Raw genomic sequence first — 19,989 nt, 5'->3', positions numbered from 1 at the left:
TTTAAGTGCAATTACTGACAACACAATTATTTTGGGTAGCTCGGTACAGGTGCAAAACACCATAGTGCCATTACCTATCCATTTGTTAAAGCCTTACAAGTGAAAAATGTTTTACTGCATCTTTAAGGCAGTTAATGATTGCGTATTGCCAGGAAACTCTTTCACAAATTCTCAAGCCATTCATAGAGCAAGAAAAGGAAATATGTCAGAGAAAAAAGGTGTCAGTGTGTTTACAACAACCTCATGTCAGTAATAATGACCATTCAACAAACTGTCCCCAAAATTAAGATTTAGATTCCATAAAATGTTAAACTGCAAAAATGTGGCTGTTACTCTCCCTACAACTATATATAGCTGAAATAAGCAAAAAATTATATCTGCGAATAATAAATCACATATATATTCTCCACAATATAAACATATAGGTAATGGTTACATGGTTAGGTATTAAAAGCGGTGCCTCCACCTCTCAACCATTCTTTGGCAGCTACATTCATTCCTCCCAACATTTTAAAATGCAATATCGGGAAACCTCTCCTGATCCACAAGATCACGATCAGTGCATGCCCAAATGATGACCAGCACTGTGGTTTAGTGGTTAGCACTTCTGCCTCACAGCACTGGGGTCATGAGTTCAATTCCCGACCATGGCCTTATCTGTGTGGGGTTTGTATGTTCTCCCCGTATTTGCGTGGGTTTCCTCTGGGGGCTCCAGTTTCCTCCCACACTCCAAAAACATACTGGTAGGTTAATTGATTGCTATCAAATTGACCCTAGTCTGTGTGTGTGTGTGTATGTTAGCTCCAATGGGGCAGAGACTGATGCGAGTTCTCTGTACACCGCTGCAGAATAAATAAAATGATAATGATCTTAAAATGAGGCCACATCTCTTTATATATCTGCAAATTAAGACAATAACACCAAAATTGGGACTGTTGGAAGGTATGGCATTTGACTGGTAGAAATAGGTTGTTTTCTATATAAATAAGCCATGCCCTCACATGAGCCACCCCCTGCAATTCACACAACCACACACATTTTTAAGACATGCACATTTTAAGGTCTGCGAATATATTACCATGGCTACGTTTATTCTACTTGTAGGAGTTGGAGATACCGGGAATTTTACTCTTAAAATGTGTCATTTACCTGTAGCTTCACTACTTCAAGAAGTAAAATGCTAAGCACACTTACACTTACCTTTAATCTGGGAATGGCAACAGGGTGGGCAATTTATGGTCTACTGCTTAATAATAAATCACAAAACCCACATGGGCTTTGATTATGCATATACATTTCTGTACTATACCACAGCTGTGGGTGAATTATCAGGTAATATGTCCTGTTTGTACATTTCACACTGGTATTTACATACTGATTCAGTGACGCAGACCCAAACAGTTCCAGGTAAATCAATAGTAAGATTCTTGGAGTAGTCATCACTGACTTAAACATATATGAGGCCTCGTTTAAAGTTGGGCGTATGTCCAGTAAAAATATCTGTACTGTGCATGTGCACCAAATGCGTTCATATGTAGATTTGTGCATATATCAGACTTGCATCCTTTTATGCCTGGTGAGAGCAATAGTATGTTGAGTATACTAAAGGCGTATTCACATAAGTGATGCAACATAATTAGGCTCGGGTGCATTCCCAGATTGACTTCTTAGGAGAAGTCTCTTTTACAGTACTGGAGACCTTGTGTAAAGATACACAATGACAATGATAACATCTGCAACACTAAAACTGCCCAGCTATAGGTTATCTGACACACTTCAGGGGCCACAATGGGCAGACCTCTAACCTCCAAAACACTGAACATCAGTAATAAGTTAAAATATTACATTTAATCAAAGAAGGAGGCACCTATCTGTAATAACATATCAGCAGGCCATTTAAACAAGTAAAAAAGCAGGAATGAGCTTGGGACCCTTGGAGAAGGCTTGCAGGGCCACATGCGGCCCTATGGCTGCCTGTTGCCCATCACTGATCTAACCACTTTTGATTATATTTGGATAATGACTCCCAGCTGATAGTTACTTAATTCCTTAGCAAGGCATCTAGATTAGGACAAGTCACAGCTGTCTAATCGCATTACATTTTTGTCATTTTTATTTGGACTACTGCAGAAAAGAAGATTCCAACTGGAAAGATTCAAAAATGAGTAAACGGATGTAGGGGGTGTTTTTATTGAATTACATTTTACATAGAAAATGTGACTTTTGCACTGTTAAGACACCGTTGTCTCTTAGATACTATAAATGAGTGGCCATTACCCTAAAATCAAATCATTAGAACGGGTACAAATATTACAAATCAGGGCAATTTTGTACAAAAAAATCACTTGTGGCCAATTTATTATTGGTACTGATAATTTCTTAGTAATCTTACATACCCTGTAATACTCCTAATTTTGTTGGGACATACCTGATTAAGTGCACCCAAAAAAGGTGTGGCTTAGTGATTTGGAGGTGGCTTCAGTGAAGAGTGGGTGAGCAGATCAGAGGGTGTGAACAATTTTTTTTTAGAGAAAAAAAATTCTGCCACTTCTGAACCATTTTACAGCATTGACTACCTCGTGGATGGAGTTTGAGGTTTCATGGCTCGGTAGGATAGCTGTGCTCAAAATGATGCTTTTACCAAAATCCTGTACTTGTTCCCACTCGAAATAATTAAATTGTCTGGAGAGGCAAGCATCCCAGGTTGGCCCGGTCGCGTTGGTTTCATCCCAAGTTAGGAGGTGGCCTTGCTGCCCCTGAGTTGGAACTTTATCAACAATCCGCAAGTGTTGATCAGCTTAGGAACTGGATGGCTCCCCATCCTCGCAAACCACAAGTTTCTATTGAAACCCATGTTGTTTCTCCACTTCCAATAGAAGACATGCTTTGGTTGGAGGGACTACCAGACCAACCACAGTGTCCATACTGCCTAGCTTAAAAGACTCTTTAGCCTGTTGGGATAAGTTGATAAGGGTGGTTAAGGACTTTTCTCTTCTATCTCCCTTACTTACCCTCTCTGCTGTGGCATCTTTAATTCCAGATCTGCACTTGGACCCTTGGATTTCTAGGGGAGTCAGTAGGCTACCAGACCTTTACAAGCAAGGGGTCCTGGTGCCACTGTCCTCTCTCCAGGTCAGTTTCCAGATTCCAACCTCTGATTTCTATAAATACCTCCGGGTACACCATTAGATTCAAGCGAAGAGGTCTGGCTTGCCATTACTATGAAGCCCCCCCCCCCCCCCCCCATGCACCACTAGTGAAACTTTTGACCCATTCACGCTCCCACACTCCACACTAGGTGTATATCATATTGGTACCAGTGCCCAGTGCCTCCTAACCGTGCCTGAACAAAGTAAGATGCCTGTACAAGTGCAATGGGAACTTGATCTTTGTCATCCCCTGATGGAGGAAGACTGGAAACGTATTTTCACAAATATATATAATATCTCTAAATGTATTAATCACGCAGAGATGCTCATAAAAATGATCTACAGGTTGTATTACACTCCAGTTGAACTGCAAAGAATTTGGCCCATGGTATGTTAATTCTGTTGGAGAAAGTGTGGGGAAGCCGGAACCCTCGTTCATGTTTTCTGGACCTGTAGCAATATTAAATCCTTATGGGATGAGGTTTTTGATCTAATTTGGCAGGTAACTTCATTAGTCATTGCACCACAACCAACTTTGGCCCTACTCCAACTATATCCGTCTGACTTTCCAGCTCATCACCGGTATGTGGTGGGTCATACTCTAATTTCCACTAGAGCGGCTATTGCCCAGCAGTGGAAAAACCCGGCTCAACTGCCTCTTTCCAAAGTCAGAGCAAAAATTCAACATAGTTACACATTGGAAACCATTGGTTTTAAGTATTCTACTTCAGCCTCTTCCCCCTGATGAAGTGGTTCACCTGGTCTGACTATTATGCTACCCACTTAGCTGTAGTCTCCTCTCCTAAGTCTCAATAGAGCCCCTCTCTGTTCAACTTTCTGTGTGTGTGTATGTTTGTGGATTTAGATTGTAAGCTCCAATGGGGCAGGGACTGATGTGAATGAGTTCTCTGTACAGCACTACGGATTTAGTGGCGCTATATAAATAGATGATGATGATGATATTTTAACCATAAATAAACAATGGCTGGAGCTTTACTGTACAAACTGTTCAGTCTATTAGAACATGAAAACATTTTGGGTTAATCAACATAAACATCAAGTAGTGTGCCAATTATTGTGTTGCATGGTCTGATTTTGGTTGGTCAATATCACAAAACTGACTAATCACTGTAATGCGTTTGGATACAAAGCAATCACTAGAGATAATCAAAGTACTCTTCTGATGTTACAGAGTTCATTGGCTATGGTAGAAAATTGGGCTTAATAATCACCCTCATTGCCTTGTGAGTGGGGTGTCGTTGTGTCACCTAGGAGTTCAGGAACCAAGGTAAGCATTTTGATAAAAAAAATTGTGATGATGGTGAAGATTAACTTTGACTCATTAAATGCAGGATTTCCCGTATGTCTCCCCTACTTCTCTGCTAGAGCACCCTCTGGTGACGTCTCCCATTTCTCCCTTTCCCTCCTTTATTTTCCTCTTCGCTGTAGGCTGTGATTCCCCGGTTATGTCTTTTTGGTTTGATGTATATGTCTTTGATACCTGATGTTTTTGTCTGTCACATAAACTGCTATTGTCTTATACTTGTTTTTGCTATCTCTGAAAAATGCAATAAAAACTCTTTAACAAAAAAAAAAATCTGCAACAATGCATTCCTTTCCGGTTAAATTCATAATAATAATGACAATTTACTCCAAATAATATAAAGCTGATTTTATTTTTGGCAGTTACCAAATGACTGTGCTAAGTAAAATACACATTTTCTGCCACACAAGGTAGATTAAACACTACATTAGGAGGCCATACATGCATCAAAGCAAGCAAATGGAGTAACAATAATGGATCATGGCATCACTTGCGTTATAGCAAAACATTTGTTAACATTGCTCAGGTTATTAGTCAAGAACATTTACACCCTCAGAAAGCTGTCAGCTTTGTGTGTGCACCTAACAGGCAACATAGGCACATGGCAAATGTAAATCCCTTGCACATAATGAAGTGCTGGGTGTTATGAAGCTCTACATCACATTGCACATAGCAGAAGCCCGATGTTACAACATGTTTTTCCCATAACAGGGGATTGACACACAAGAGTCTAGCTAAACTAACGATATGCAAAGACTCTAGGCACCAAGGAGATTGGTGAAGATATTGTATTGAATGTGAGGCAAACAAACCATTTCCCTTTCTTTGGGCACAAATTGTTCCATCTGCAACAAGTAACATTAGACGATGCAAGTAAAACGTTTGAAGATGAAGTCCGGCTGCTGAATTCAAAGACGCAAATAATGGAAAAAAATCAATATTGTAATATAAGTGAAGGGTCGTAATACAATTAAGCAATAGGTATCGGTGTTGCTGTAGGCCTGGTTTCTCTATGCGGCAGCCTAAAATAGAAAACATAACTGGCTATGCGAAAGGGTAAATGAAGCATATAACGATCATTATATTACAAATGCAGGCAATTTACTTATATAGATTACTCAGTGGGAAAAATGCATTGTTGTTCTATTGCTTGGAAAACATCCTGATACTGTACAAGTGACATTAATATACGCATAAAACATTTTTCTATAAACATCGCTTACTGATGTCACTAGGAACACTTTCTGTATGTAGTGGAACACATTACAATGTAGACTATAAAAATGCTGATAAATACTGTACGTCAGAACTGAATTAATTGTATGAGAGGACTCCACCTTAAGTTTTGTCTCCAAGCACATACAAAACTCTGCTGTGACTTAATAGCCTTTTAATGTGTTGTGGAGTCAAAATTAAATATATATTAGCAACTGTGACCCATTCATGAACAGATAAATGTCTAATTTGCTGGCCCCACCAAGTCACAGCACTGGTAGGACATCCCTGGGCATACAACTGTTTCCCTCCCAGTACAGCACCCAGTAAGACCTAATTCCTCTCACCAATGGAAGGAGGCCTCACTCAGGGATCACAGTGGCACATACAGGGGGGGTTTCTGAGTCTCCAGAATCCCCCCCCTGCGCTAACTTAGTGCCCACCAAAGCGGCACTGTCCTATACAGCAGCCGCGGCGCTGTCACAGAAGCGTCCGCGGCGGTGCTGTATTGTATACAGCACCGCCGCGGACGCTTCTTTGACAGCGCCGCGGCTGCTGTATAGGACAGCGCTGCCGAAATGGAGCTGCGCATGTGCAGCAGCTCTCTCTCGTGTTTTTTTTGTTTTTTGGGGTCGGGGGGGAGGGGGGGAACCCCCCCCCCCTGACAATCCTGCGTGCGCCCCTGGATCACTACAGTTTGAAACCACCCTGGAACCCCCCTCCTAGGCAAATCACTCATTTAGAATGTGGTTTTGACCCAGTAGCATACGTCAGAGCTAGGTCCACTTTGTGGTCAAATTAGTAATAATACTGTGTTCACACGTCTAGCCTTGCAGCCAGGATGTTATTGCTAATTTAGACCACAGCTACAGTAGAGTCTACAAAATCAGCATTAGCACTCTGGTCACTTAACTATCCCAGCTTCCAGCGTGCTATTGCTAACTAAGGCCACATCATAGGTCTACTTGTGACAGCTGTCATTAGACCATGGCTTGTGCCTAAATTAATAATAATGCTGTTTTTAATTTAGGCTGCAGATTGGCCCTACACATATGAAACAAAAACTTAACGCATTAAAGAATACTTCCAAATGTAAAACTGAGTCACAGCATACATTGTTATGTATTATACGATTGTCAACTTTCGACTTCAAAAGTTTAATTGACCCCCGATCGACCATTTGCATTTCGTCAACCCCCTTATTGAACACTTTGTGGACTCCTGGTTTAATGTAAGGACTACCAGTGTCTAAAATTGAAAAGCAAGAAAAAGTAACTCTAAATTGCTGAGTTACAGACACAACATTTTAGAACAATACGAAAGTACAACAGTGCAATTTCTACCAATAGGTTTTTTACAAGCTCAGTTTCAAACTGTTTAAGGTAACATATTACCTTGATGTGGTCTTTCATGAGTTAAAGTGAAATTAAATCTTTTTAGGAAAGCCTGTGAGATTTAAGAGTTCATTATGTTTGTCGGCTAACTAAGATAACCCATTTAAAATCCGTATTTTGGTGCCTAGATTCATACAGCTAATGTTTCTTTACTCATGTAAATGAATCATTAAAATACCTTGCAGGATATACCCTATATGCAATACCATGAACACAGTAATAATGTAGTTATCTAAATTTACAAGGTCTACAGTTGGACCTGCTAAAAATTGGAAAACAGGTCATTAAACAGATTTTCATTTTATGTCCCCACAAAACTTGCTTTGGATAGACATATACCCTGCTTCACCGATTTGATTACACTTCAAAGCTCTGTAGCAGGAAACTCTGCTAAAAGAGAGTTGTAGCAATCAAGGCAGGAAATGATGAGGGCATACGGTATATAAAAGTTTTGCTGAGTGGAAAAGGAAACTGCATATCTTGCTGATGAAGAATCTAAAGGGCATTAGAACAAGTTTGATTACAAGAATAGAATGAGAGGTGAAGTGAAATGTCACACTGAAATCAGTGCGCAAGAAGAATAGAAGAGCAATCACATGTGATGGATATGGATAAACAGTGAACCGTTTAAACTTTTAAGTAAAGTTTTAGGACCTCCAGCACAGTTCAGTAGAAGGATATAGAAAAAACAAATAAACATATGAGTCTGTATTAATAGTGTGAGAAATAGCCCCCAGCAGGGAAATACAGTATATTCAACTATGGTAACTGACTGATTGAACCTGCAGAGGAAAATGGTACATGGAAAAGTTCAGCATTACAAAACATGACAAGGAGGAAGCACATGCTTACCTAGCACTTTTACTGTAAAAACACACACCTATATATAAATAACGTGATTGACCATAGCCAAGATTAATTTAAAAGTGCAAGGCTTATTAAAGAAGTAATGCTAATTGTATGCTTATGTTGGCACTCAAACACTTAAGCATCTTTGTGGAATTAAACAGGTCGGAACATTAAAACTTCTTTTATGTATTGGGCACCCTCATAAAGAGAGTGTGCTAACTATCTGTCAAGGGTTAATTGACTCGGCATTAAAAGCAGTTAACAAGTGAGACCTGGAACACCCAGGAGGAAAAGAAACATTTCAGTAGTGCCATGAGAAATAAACAAAAGCAAGGGAATAGGTTCTTGGGCCACCATCAACTCCTCTTCAAAAAGCTTAAAGGAGCAGTTTGAAATGTCAGGACATTGGGTTTGCTGTTGACTCCCAGTGAATCATTTGTCTTCATTACAACTCTTTTTAATCAGGGCTCAAGCTTGACTGTTTCTGCTCAACCCCCACGGGGCAACTCTCGACTGCGATAAATCAGCATCCATACCGCAAGTCACTAATCAGCACTCCTAAGGAAAGGATAACAGCAGAGTTCAGACCACTAAAGGCTTGGAAAAAAAAAACCTATAGGCTTACTGGCCTAGAGGAAGAATGGACATATAGAATGTAATAAGTCAGTGAACCATTACTACCTCCTAGACTTAATGTTAGTTTAAGTCATAGAAATTATTTAAGAGACTTTTGGACACATATTGTGGCTGTGAAAGTACTCATATTTTATTGATATTTTCCCTACCCTAGTATTTTTGTGTCAGAGGGCGTCACCATGGTAAAAACATAACAAGAAACCGATCATGGGAGGGTTATAGCACGGGAATATAATTAATTCAATACAATAAGAAAAAAAAGAGATATTTTGGAGAAGAAAGTCACTGAGGCACATATAAAATGAGATGCATCAAAAGACGCTAACAGACTTGTCAGGAGTCACTGAAAGATTAATAAGAAAATACAAAAGAGTAAACAAATAATTTATATAATGAAAAAAATATGTAAAAACAAGTATCTTACCAGTATGAGAAATTCAAATAAAGAGAACAATGGCTTCTACGCAGCACAAAGTACTTGATGGATATTATTTCCGATGTCTTCCAAATGTCCCTTAAAATGAAAATGATTCCAGGCTCTGATGCAACAGACTTTGTTCAGAAAAAACCTCAGAGTGCTAAGAACCAAGATAGCATCAATGCGCACCTTTCAGGTGCTGAGGAAATTGAAGTAAGCCCAGAATAAACCACCAGAAACTATTTTAAAGAATTATATCCTAATTTGAGAAAATGGTGTGAGCTGAGCACTCTCAGATTTAATATTGATAAACAACAACAAGATGAGCATTCACAGATTGATTCTCAATGACAACCAGGAAAATGCAGAGAACAGAACGCAAAAGGGATGATCTCTGCCTAAATGCATATTGGAAGTTGTCACTGACCTATCTGCAAATTTATAAGACATTCTACTGCATCTTCCTCCGGTAACTCCGTTATCTGCACTCCACCAAAGACTCACGGATAGCATCTCCTAAGGGATAATGTGCTGTGACTTCATCATTACACAACCAAAGAGGCAGCTCAACATCCAAAAGTCTTGTTAGCCTATATCGGCCTCCAGCTCTTCCAGGACTTGGAACCTTCCCTTTGACAACGCATTGGGTTTTTCAAAAGATCATTTCCACACCCATCAATGTAAATATAGATGGTGTTTCCTTTTGATTGTTAAAAATAATGGTGGACCCTATCTGCAACTTCACCGATGCTGCTCTCTTTTCTAAATGATTAGGGCTCTCACCTCTGAATCCAAGCCCTGCTTCTGTCCCTGCTCCAGTACTGTTTGGTTGAAAAGTTAAGAGATCAAGACTCATGCCTGGTACACCTTTATGTCACTTTCATTACAGGCAACTCTCTCATGTTCCATGGAGATTGGAGAAGACTCTTACGCTAGTATCTAATCATCTGTACAAGCACCCTTTTTCTAAGCAGCTATCACATTATTTTATGCATACTTATTAATTTCGCAAAAAAAGGATATAAAACAGCACATATGTCTAAGTAGGAAACCTGGTTACATGAAGCTTCCTAAATGGGGTGTGTAGCCTGCGGCTGCACAGTATGTGCATGCCCATGTCAGCAGATACAGATACACAAAAGAATCCTGCCTGCCCTCTCTGATTGTGTTTTAGACACAATCAAAGCGCCCCTGCCTACAATGCATATATGGCGGGTATGTCCTTTTGTTCAAAACTTACAACAATGGACTTTTGATTTACTAAGTTTGCTTGCTCTATTAACTTAAAACCTCAAGAACTTGGCAAATCAGACATTACATTCATATTGCCTTTACATTCATATAGCCTCTACATGCTGTATAGCGTAATCATGGAAAACTCGAGAAGTGCTCAACAAAATATGGTGGATCCGAACAATTGTCTCCCTTCATGCTTCCATGGATGATAAACAAGTAGAGTTTACAAATATGTGGCTAGTATGCACTACCATTAATCTTTTGTTTCTTTAATTACCCTCTCTCCTTGATTCCACCCCCCTATCTCCCCCTCAGATTCCCTACTTTACTCTACTTTTCTACTTTTTTTTCCTCTTTGTCTATGAATACTGTGATGGCTGAACAGATTTCTTATTCTATACACATCATTCTCAGTAGGTTAAGGCAGTTTCAATAGGTATAGTTGATTTTGTACTCAGCTTTACAACATGTTATATATATAAATGAATTATTAGTGACAACCTTCTTTTATTGTACTCATGAACTAGAAATATTTTTCTAATAAAAATCATTGTAGAAAATAAAATAATAATAATAATAATAATAATAATAATAATAATAATAATAATAAAAACACTACAAGAAGCAACCAATGAAATGGACAGTGCCTCACAACAGACACACTTCCAAGGAGCTGTATGAAGTATTACCAAAAGCTGAAATCTAAACAAATCTATCCCCAGAATCGCAACAGGACAAAAATAGCTAGAATTGAAGGTGTGACCTAAACTAGTCACAAGATTACATATAGCTGAAAGAGAAATCTAGAGCCATTATGGCTATTTTGAGAGAGATGGGGACTACTGTAAACTTAACCCCCTTTATAATTATCATTTTATATCCTTTCAGTGAGAAAAATAAACCAAATGTAATATCACGATCAGCTTATATACAAAACGTGTGACATTTGCCCAGCAGAGAACCGAAATAGAAACACAGTGTGAGATCTGAGAAAGGTAAGAAGTATAAAACAATGACATTATAAAAGTGTAATAAAGTTAATCTAATACAACATTATAAAAAAGTAACTGTATATTCTTTGATCCCTTAAATTAATGATCAATACCATCACATAAACATAACACTGAAAGGTAGTTAAGAAGTGTGCTTTAAAGTCAGGATGAGTGTTTATTTATTCCTGAGGCATTTTCAAAGCTATCCTATGGACACACATGCTCTGGGTCACAGCTGCCTTAAATGGTTTTGAGCAGGTTTTGGAAACTGCCCCTCAAAAAAAAACATTTAAATTGCACATTAGTGTGTATTTGTGGATGGAGGCCAATTTTGTCAATTGTAAAAATGTTTCAGTCCATTAGCTGAGGATAAGGACTGTGGGCAAAACTTTAGGTTCAGTTCCTTTCTTCATTCAGAATATGTTTGACATCCAAGAGCTCCTTTGTGAATCAAAAGACAGATTAATGTTAGGACGAATAAATATTTATTCTGATTGTTGATGCTTACACTTGAAAATGACTCCAGAATATAAAAGCTCATCAGCGTACGTAGCTTTCAAATGTTTGAAAAACAGATTAAAAGTTTTCATCTGCCTTCGGTCAGCCCCAGGCATCTTTAGCTTGGGCAGCAACAAGTTCATCTTTATGACGGACTTTTAACTAAAACCTTGTCGTTTCTGTACAACAGCTCAGATCCATACTGACTTGTATTATCTCCATGTGGATATGTTATAGTATAGCGCACTACATATTTTTTGGTTTTAAGTATTTTTACTTTTCTTTTAGTATTAATGGCAAATATATTGTTATTCTTTCATTCACTTGACTAACGTATCAGCATACATGAGAATTATGGAGCTGTAATGTCAAAATGAGCAACTTACATACAAAATTAAAACAAATACATTAATAGTATGTAAGGTGTTACAATTCTAACTTCACAAAGGTAACTCACCTATCTGTTCATTTATGTCCAGAGAATTCACTTGTGACACTATGCCTGAATCATCTATGCCTATTCAGATAATGTCAACATTATCCACACATCTGACATTAACCACGTGCATATATTGTAAGCTTGCGAGCAGGGTTCTCTTACCTCTCTGTCTGTATGTATTACCCAGTATTGTCTTATTAATGTTTGTTCCCAATTGTAAAGCGCTAGGGAATTTTCTGGCGCCATATAAATTAATGTTGATGATGATATATACATTCATGATATACAGCATTAAAAGAAAATAGTCATTATGTATTGGGATATCAATGTTTCTAAAAATTAAATGGCCACAAAAAAATATAAGGACAACTTTCTCTGCTTATGAATATTTAAATACACACACATGGTAAGTTAATACAAGTTGAGTGATACTTTTTCCTATGTGTCTTTGTGGCCATTACTCTTGTAGTAGAGAAATAATGTTTTTAAACTGCAGTTTCATGTTGTTGTTTTTTCACAAGAATTCAACGTATCCCTGAAAGAATGTGACATCTACGTTGTCTTCCAAAGGAAAAAAACTGAAAATGTCTAAATTGTGTCTGATTCCTCTCTCACTTAAATTATCCTTTCATTTCCTTTCGTCTCTGTAAGCCCTCAGGTGGCCAGACCAACTCACTTTGGCCTTGGTTGCACATAAAGTTCACAGTTTTTTACCCTATCTCCTGATCCTCTATCAAAACACTCACTCTCAGAAGTGTTTCCTGTCTAGCAATGCTTTGCGTGATTTGCTCTTTAGTCAAACAAGCTGCCAAACTGCCCCCAGCCCCCCTTCCATTGGAATACAGCAGAAAAGCTTAACGTGGCACCATCCCCCTTTCAACTTAGATGCTGATATCCGGAACTGACATAGGAAGTCTCCTAATAGTTACCAAATTTTTTTGGGAAACTGCCTTAAATTTTCTGAGATAATCATGTGTTTTAGTGCAGACTGTACTGAATGCTCTCCACTTGACCTTGGGCTCTGTACACATAGTAATTTATTATTATTGTGCTTTCAGTTGGTAGGGTTTATGGCAAGATATGTTAAATTAAAAGCACCGTTTTTTTAAGTTAGCTTTTTTAACATACATGTTTTTTTTTCCTTAGAAACATGTCAGTCAAACTATTGTTTCATATATACAAACATTATATACTGGTTAGTTGTGTCTGTCTGTCTGTCTATGAATCTATCTATCTCTTTTGTTTGCAGTGATGTAAATGCAAAATCATGTTGTGAAAAGGCTTTGAGAACATGCTGTGTTCCAGATGTTTAACGAGACAGTGCAGAAACTACACAAGAAAGGTCAACAGTTTCCGTCAGTAACTCTGCTGGGTTCCACACATTCAGAGCGCCAAAGGACCAAGGGATCTGCACAGCTGTCAAATCATTTAGAAAGATGAAATAAATCAAAAACAAAGTTTAATGCCCCTTTTTAAACATCTCGGCCAGTTTTTGGTTTAAAGCATCAATTTAAAAAAATATTCCTTTGAGTTTTAAAGACAATCTATATAATGTGATCCAGTGCCTTAATTGTGGTTGGCGTCTTTTTCTCTTAAGAAGTCCCATATTCTTGACATATGAATTTATGTTTCTATCCACAAAACAAAAACTTGTTTACTTTATTCTATTCCCAGAAAAAGAAAAAAAAAAAAAAGAAGCATCTCTAAACTTTAATTTACAAAATAAATATAAAAAACATTTATCTCGGGACATTCTTACACTCAGCGTTACACTCACCTCCAGTTCATGTGATTGACAGCAGGCATCTGGAAGTGTGGGGGGAGAGTTTATTGACTTCCTAATATGTTTATTTAAAGAGGAGGTTTTAGTAAGAAACCTTTTTAGTGTGCTCTTTTCAAAACACAAGAGGTTGTCAAGTTCAAATACATACTGAAGTTCAAGAGATGTTCTAAAACAAAAACAAAAAACATTTGGAGTTTTTAAAGGATTATTTCATCAATCAGAAGTAACTTTGAGGATGCTGATCTATACAGGGAAAATGGTCCCTTTTTCTAATACAACTGTCTAGAGTTCCTACCATTCTTCAGTCTAAAACATAAGTTGGACATAATTTCCATCTAACACGCATATGTATAGCACCCGCAACAGATACATTTCCTGACAGGCGTATTTACACCTAGATCTGCATCTAGAACACATCCTTATTGTACTTTACCTATTATTGTAAGTTGTAGGCCCCTTGACTCCTCCAACTTGCTTCTATAAGCATAAGGAGTCGCATATGCGATATGTTACTGACTCTGCACACTGATTCAAGCTTAAGTCATTTTTGTGGGTGTGCACAGCCTTGAAATTTACATTTTGAGCTACGCAAATTAACTTGCGTTCAACTCTAAATGAGGCCCTGAATAAGGATGTGTAAAATCTGCTGCCATGCTGGGGGACTAGCATAAAAATGATGCAAATGTCCCCTATATCTTGAAAATGCCAGTCACTGAGCACCTGGTGTACTCTGAGATTGGCATTTTATGAATTACGAACCTCTTGCTGAGATTTTTCATTTTAATGTTCCTCATTCAGCCTTTACCCCAGTATATGCTATACAAAATGTATATAATATAGTTAATGTAATCCCCTTCACAATGTAAACTTGTTAGGCATAAGCAGCAGACCTGCTTAGTTGCCTTTTCCTAACGACTATAGCAGCCCCAGAGTGAGATACAGGGTGACCCTATATTGAAGTCAGATCACATTTTTGTGAAGTGGAGTTGACTACCACAGTAACAAAGGGGGCATATTTCTAAAAGTGTGAAGATCCCTATTGCGGGCCCTTTATCACTTTGCCCAATACAAGAAAGGGGTTTCCACAGCTGATAACATTGTTATCATCGCCAATAACACTGCCAGATGGAAGATTCGCCACCTTTTACCAAATGGCGATAATAAACCCAAAGTATTTTTTTTTCTGGAATAAAGCATTTTTAGATGCAATATTGTTTCAAACTATCTATTTGTTTGAAAAAAAAAATATATATATATTTTTGAACATTATTTTTTTTTTACTTTTAATCTAGGTTTTCAGCTTCACTCCTCATGTGCCATCAAACCGGCTTATGTATGCACACCACTATTGAAACTGACCCGGCAACGTTAACTCTTACAGGGCAGCTGAGTATTGTTCAGCTGCCTCTGTGATTTGTGTATATATATTACATATATATAAATATATAAACATGAAAAAGACAAAGGTGCTAGAATAACCCAAAAGTGAACGAAAAGTGCAAATGATGTAAAATAATGATCACATACTGTAGGCAGCTTCACGTCTTTTATCATCTATATGCAGATGACTACCTAAAGAACACAAAAAAACAAAAGACAGAAGCGCCACCAATAGTGTAAAATGTTTCACAATAAAGAAGTGCACGTAATATAAATAAGTCAATGGCCTCATACCAAAAGTATATAAATCAAAAGCTGTAGGAATAATATGAACCTCCTCCACAGCAATATAATATGCATCTGTCGGATAATCCAGAGAAAGAACTGCAAGCTCAAAAAACAAGAGATCCCATAGTGTAATATGTTCAGACCAGTCACCAAACAGGAACATCAAAAAGTTATAAATAAAGTTATAAAGACAATAAAATGCCTGTACATAAGGTACAATAAGAAACAGCTTATCTGGTAGAAAGAGAGTCTCCTGCAAATGTCCCAGTGGCGAAAGCCCTCTGGCCACGAAAGCAACACATCAAAGGGAGGAGCAGAGGGGTGCCAGGTAAGTCCATCCCTTAACGCATTTCATCTCCAAGACTTTGTCAAAAGGGGCAAAGTCCTGGAGACTTAACGGAGGGCTTTCATCACTGGGACATTTGCAGGACACTCTGTGGCTACCAGATAAGCTGTTTCTTATTGTACTTTATATACGTGCATTTTATTGTCTTTATATTAAATATTTATAACTTTTTGATGTTCCTGTTTGGTTACTAGGTCTGAACATATTACACTATGGGATCTCTTGTTTTTTGAGCTTGCAGTTCTTTATCTGGATTATCCGACAGATGCATATTATATCTCTGTGGAGCTGTGGAGGAGGTCCATATTAGTCCTACAGATAAGCTTTTGATTTATATACTTTTGGTACAAGGCCATTCACTCATTTATATGAAGTGCACTTCTTTATTGTGAAACATTTTACACTATGTGTGGCGCTTCTGTCTTTTGTTTTTATGTATTGTTATAGTATTTATATATATATATATATATATATATATATATATACACACACACATATACACACACAATACCGTCATGGGGGCATGACCTCGAGATTTGCGTCATTAGACCCCACCCCTGTCAAACGCTGTCAATTTCGGCCTATCACAGCAAGGGGCGGGGTCAGGATGACACTTTACCCTTGCCCCCACCCACTTCACCAACATATGAGGAATGATCCGGGAGGTTACCCTGCTCTCCCCGCTTTTTTGGGAGTTCTCCCGGACTCCCAAAAAATAGGGAGTCTCCCGGACATTCCGGGAAAGTAGGCAACTATGATATATATGTCAGAGACAAATAATCTTACTCCTTGTCAGGACTGGGACATATTGATAACTATGTCCCAAAGTGTCTCCTGACCTGAACACTTTTGAACATGAATTTTCTCCTGAATAAGAGGCAAGCAGGCATGTTTTCACCAAGAAATGTAGTACTCATTGAGACATTAAATACAGTTAAAATGGGGGTATATTTTCCACCATGCATACTGTGATCAATAAGTTGAATAATTTGACTGCCTGTTAAAAAGTGTAGAGGATTACGTTGTAAGTTACCTTTTTGCATAAAGAAAACATTTTTTTTAAGTTTAGAAAAAAATAGGTGAACATTTATTGAGAAATATTTTTCTAATGTTCTAAATAAGTCATGTTCCCACTGGTGCCAATAAAATTAATACTTTACCCACACCTATGGAAATACTGTAAGTTAAGCAAACAATAACCTCTATCACATAAAGGGGAAGCAAGACTAACACACAGACGCCACTGACATGCAGACACAATAAACAGACAGTTTCAAGATGCAAACACAAACCAGGGAACAGCTGACATAAATGATATGTGAAAAAAGCATTGCTGTGTCAAAATAAGAGCATTGTGGGCATATAGTTTAATTACATTTGTTTTTTGTCGTGAAAGATGGTATTTTGTTAAGAATAAAGATATACAAATGGCTTAATGAAATGTAGGTATTATTAAGAGGGCGTAAATACTTGTACATGACTCCCTCTCCCCACCATCTCTTTTCCCTGCGGCTCCCTAGTCCATGCAGGGCTTCCTCTAAAACACCTTGGTGGACATGTCGGCAACTGATTTCAAAGGTCGGAAGTTTGGTCAAAAAGGATCTGTCCAAGAAATCACGGTGTCTGGAACTTGATCTTCGGGAACTGCCAACCCAGAATGCTATCTTGGGGGAGGACTTCAATGAAAGTGTCACCATTGGAGAAGCCTCTGCTAAACCTGAGCCTACCACCTGTTCCCTCTGCAGGTGATTGTGTAACTAGACACCTCTCTTGTAGTATCTGAACCTGACATTTGTAATTCTGCAGAACCCATCACATGTGATCTTGAGGATTTCCACTAGCAGGTTTTGGTCTGAAACAATATGAAATATAACTTAATCTGCACTCAACCACTGTGTATGTTGCAAGAGCTGCACAATTAACCCTTCTTGATCAATAAACATACAACAGAAAAACCATGCACTCATTGCTTTACTATGCAGACAGTGGTCAATAAATATGGTTCCAGAAGTAACAATATAAGAAGACCTCTAAGTGCAACAATGAGAGATATAACATAATGGACCACTAAAACCACTAAGTAAGAACTCTTTATTATTGACATTTAACACATACATTGATGAGGTGAGAAAGTGCCTCTTCAAACCGAAGGGTAAACCATTCTTTACAACCAGGAATCAGAATACTTTGTTGATTTTTAAACTCTGGCATATTGTTATTACTACTTGTAATTACACATCAATACCACACTCAAATACATGGGAAGTGGTGAGACTGGTGAGGAATGACCCTACATGCCCTCCTTGTTTTGAGGAGAACACCCACATTCTGTTTTTTTTTGGAATTGCCCAGAGAAAAGCACTGTGCTCCTACATTTGTAGGATTGCAGGTACAGATGATATGTAGGATTGTAGGTACAGATGATTTGTAGGTTTGCAGGTACAGATGGAAGTGATACAGATAGTAAAACGTCACTTTAGAACAAACCTCTTCATTAATTATAACTTTTCCATTTTGCTTTTAAAATACTGCTTGTTCCAGTCCTCATTATATATAACCTCCATGCTGAGTGTCAGGCGCCGTCCTCACGCTAAGTGCCGGGGACAGCTGCTCGACTCGTGCAGACACACATTCTATTGCCTAGAAACGGGATGCTCTTTCCTGATCCCCTTGCTAGATGATGCATGAGCATGCGCAGTTGGTCTTGCATCCCGTTGGCAGGCAAGGGGACGCTTCCTGTCGACAGTCAACTGCGTCTGCCCGCCGAATCTTCTCTATCCAATAAGGGCTAGCCACATGTATATAAAAGAGACTCTGGCACCACTAGGATGCCAGAGAATTGGTTCATCACCTGCTCCAGTGCTTCCTGCTCCGTCTGCTTCTGTTGTTTTGACCCGTATCCACACCTCCCTGTTCAGTTGCGCCAATACCAGTTAGTGGCCTTTTTAGTTCATTAACGTGATACTGAGTAAGTAGGAGCACCCGCTGTTACCTGAAGCTAGCTTGCAGCACTAACCTGGTTGAACAACCCTGAAAACCACAATCAATTTACAAATCATTTTTCTATGTTATTCTATTTAGAATATTAAGCATTCCTTCCTTTCATGCTACAGAAACAAATATTTCAGTAAACCAAACGTTATTTTAAATGATTAACAACAGTCTCTTCTCGTTAGATAGCTTTATTGCATATTACATATAAATAGAAGTCAATCTGACTTTATTTTCTGAAAATGTTCCATTATACATATCCTAACAAACCTTATTTTTCCACATGGCTCTTGGTGCTAGAACACTCAGTGGCTCACATTAAGGTGTACGCAACCATGTGTTCCGGCGTATAACACACTTGTTTACTTATGTGAAAGCGCACAAAATACTATTTCCGAAAATAACGGCAATTGCACATGCTCAGATGTAAAAAAAATAAAGCGCAATTTGTGTTCAACTTATAAGCCCTTTAATCTATCCACAGCTATGTAATATAGATCTCTAGAACAGACAGTGCTAGCTGACTCTTGGCTTCAGGTAACTGGGGGGAGGGGACCACCCTATCTGATACATGTGGTAGGCATTCATTTAAGGAATAGTTGCTGAAAACAGACAATCTCTTTATATTAATCATGAGATTTAAGGGCCATCAGCAGAGCCTTTATAATATGTGTCACTAGCGTACAGTTTAAGGGCTCGTTTTTCGGAATATTGTCTGCATCTTAAAACAATGCGAAATGCACTTGCAGCTGCTCAACCATTCTGCTCTGTTTTTGATCCTTATTTTGTAACCTGCATTTATCAAACAAGCGTTTCTTTATTTGCATTGCATGTCTATTAGCAGCAAAATTGTGCGCTGCTCTTTTTACTCATGAAAGACCCTATTGATGCCAATAAATGCAAAAAATCCCCACAGATGTTAAAACTTTTAAAAAGGCAACTCTTTAAAAAAAAAAAAAAAATGCAACCATATGTTTTTTTGTTTTTTTTCATGTAAATAATTCAATAGAAATAAATTATTTAAAACCATGACATGTTTTACATGCATTTA

The 19,989-nt window shown here is 38.2% G+C and overlaps 1 protein-coding gene across 10 annotated transcripts in view; it reads right to left on the bottom strand.

Moving 5' to 3' along the window:
* The window catches only part of BCAS3 (BCAS3 microtubule associated cell migration factor), a 1,120,339-nt gene that overhangs the window by 389,069 nt on the left and 711,281 nt on the right, over positions 1-19,989 (bottom strand). For 3 of the 10 annotated variants that reach the window (XM_075195324.1, XM_075195323.1, XM_075195319.1), the window contains one exon: positions 4,828-5,495. The exons of 4 other annotated variants lie outside the window; for them this stretch is intronic. In XM_075195324.1, coding sequence (XP_075051425.1) covers positions 5,026-5,495 — 470 coding nt within the window. In that variant the 3' untranslated portion in view covers positions 4,828-5,025. Of the gene's footprint in view, positions 1-4,827; positions 5,496-13,927; positions 14,100-19,989 lie in introns of those variants that run through there. 3 more of the 10 variants (XM_075195321.1, XM_075195320.1, XR_012688055.1) reach the window with 2 other exon arrangements.

The sequence above is a fragment of the Mixophyes fleayi genome, chromosome 2 (assembly GCF_038048845.1).
Source record: "Mixophyes fleayi isolate aMixFle1 chromosome 2, aMixFle1.hap1, whole genome shotgun sequence".
NCBI classification, from domain to species: domain Eukaryota; kingdom Metazoa; phylum Chordata; class Amphibia; order Anura; family Limnodynastidae; genus Mixophyes; species Mixophyes fleayi.
The sequence above is the reverse complement of the archived record's forward strand: the minus strand, read 5'-3'. Positions and strand labels throughout refer to the sequence as shown.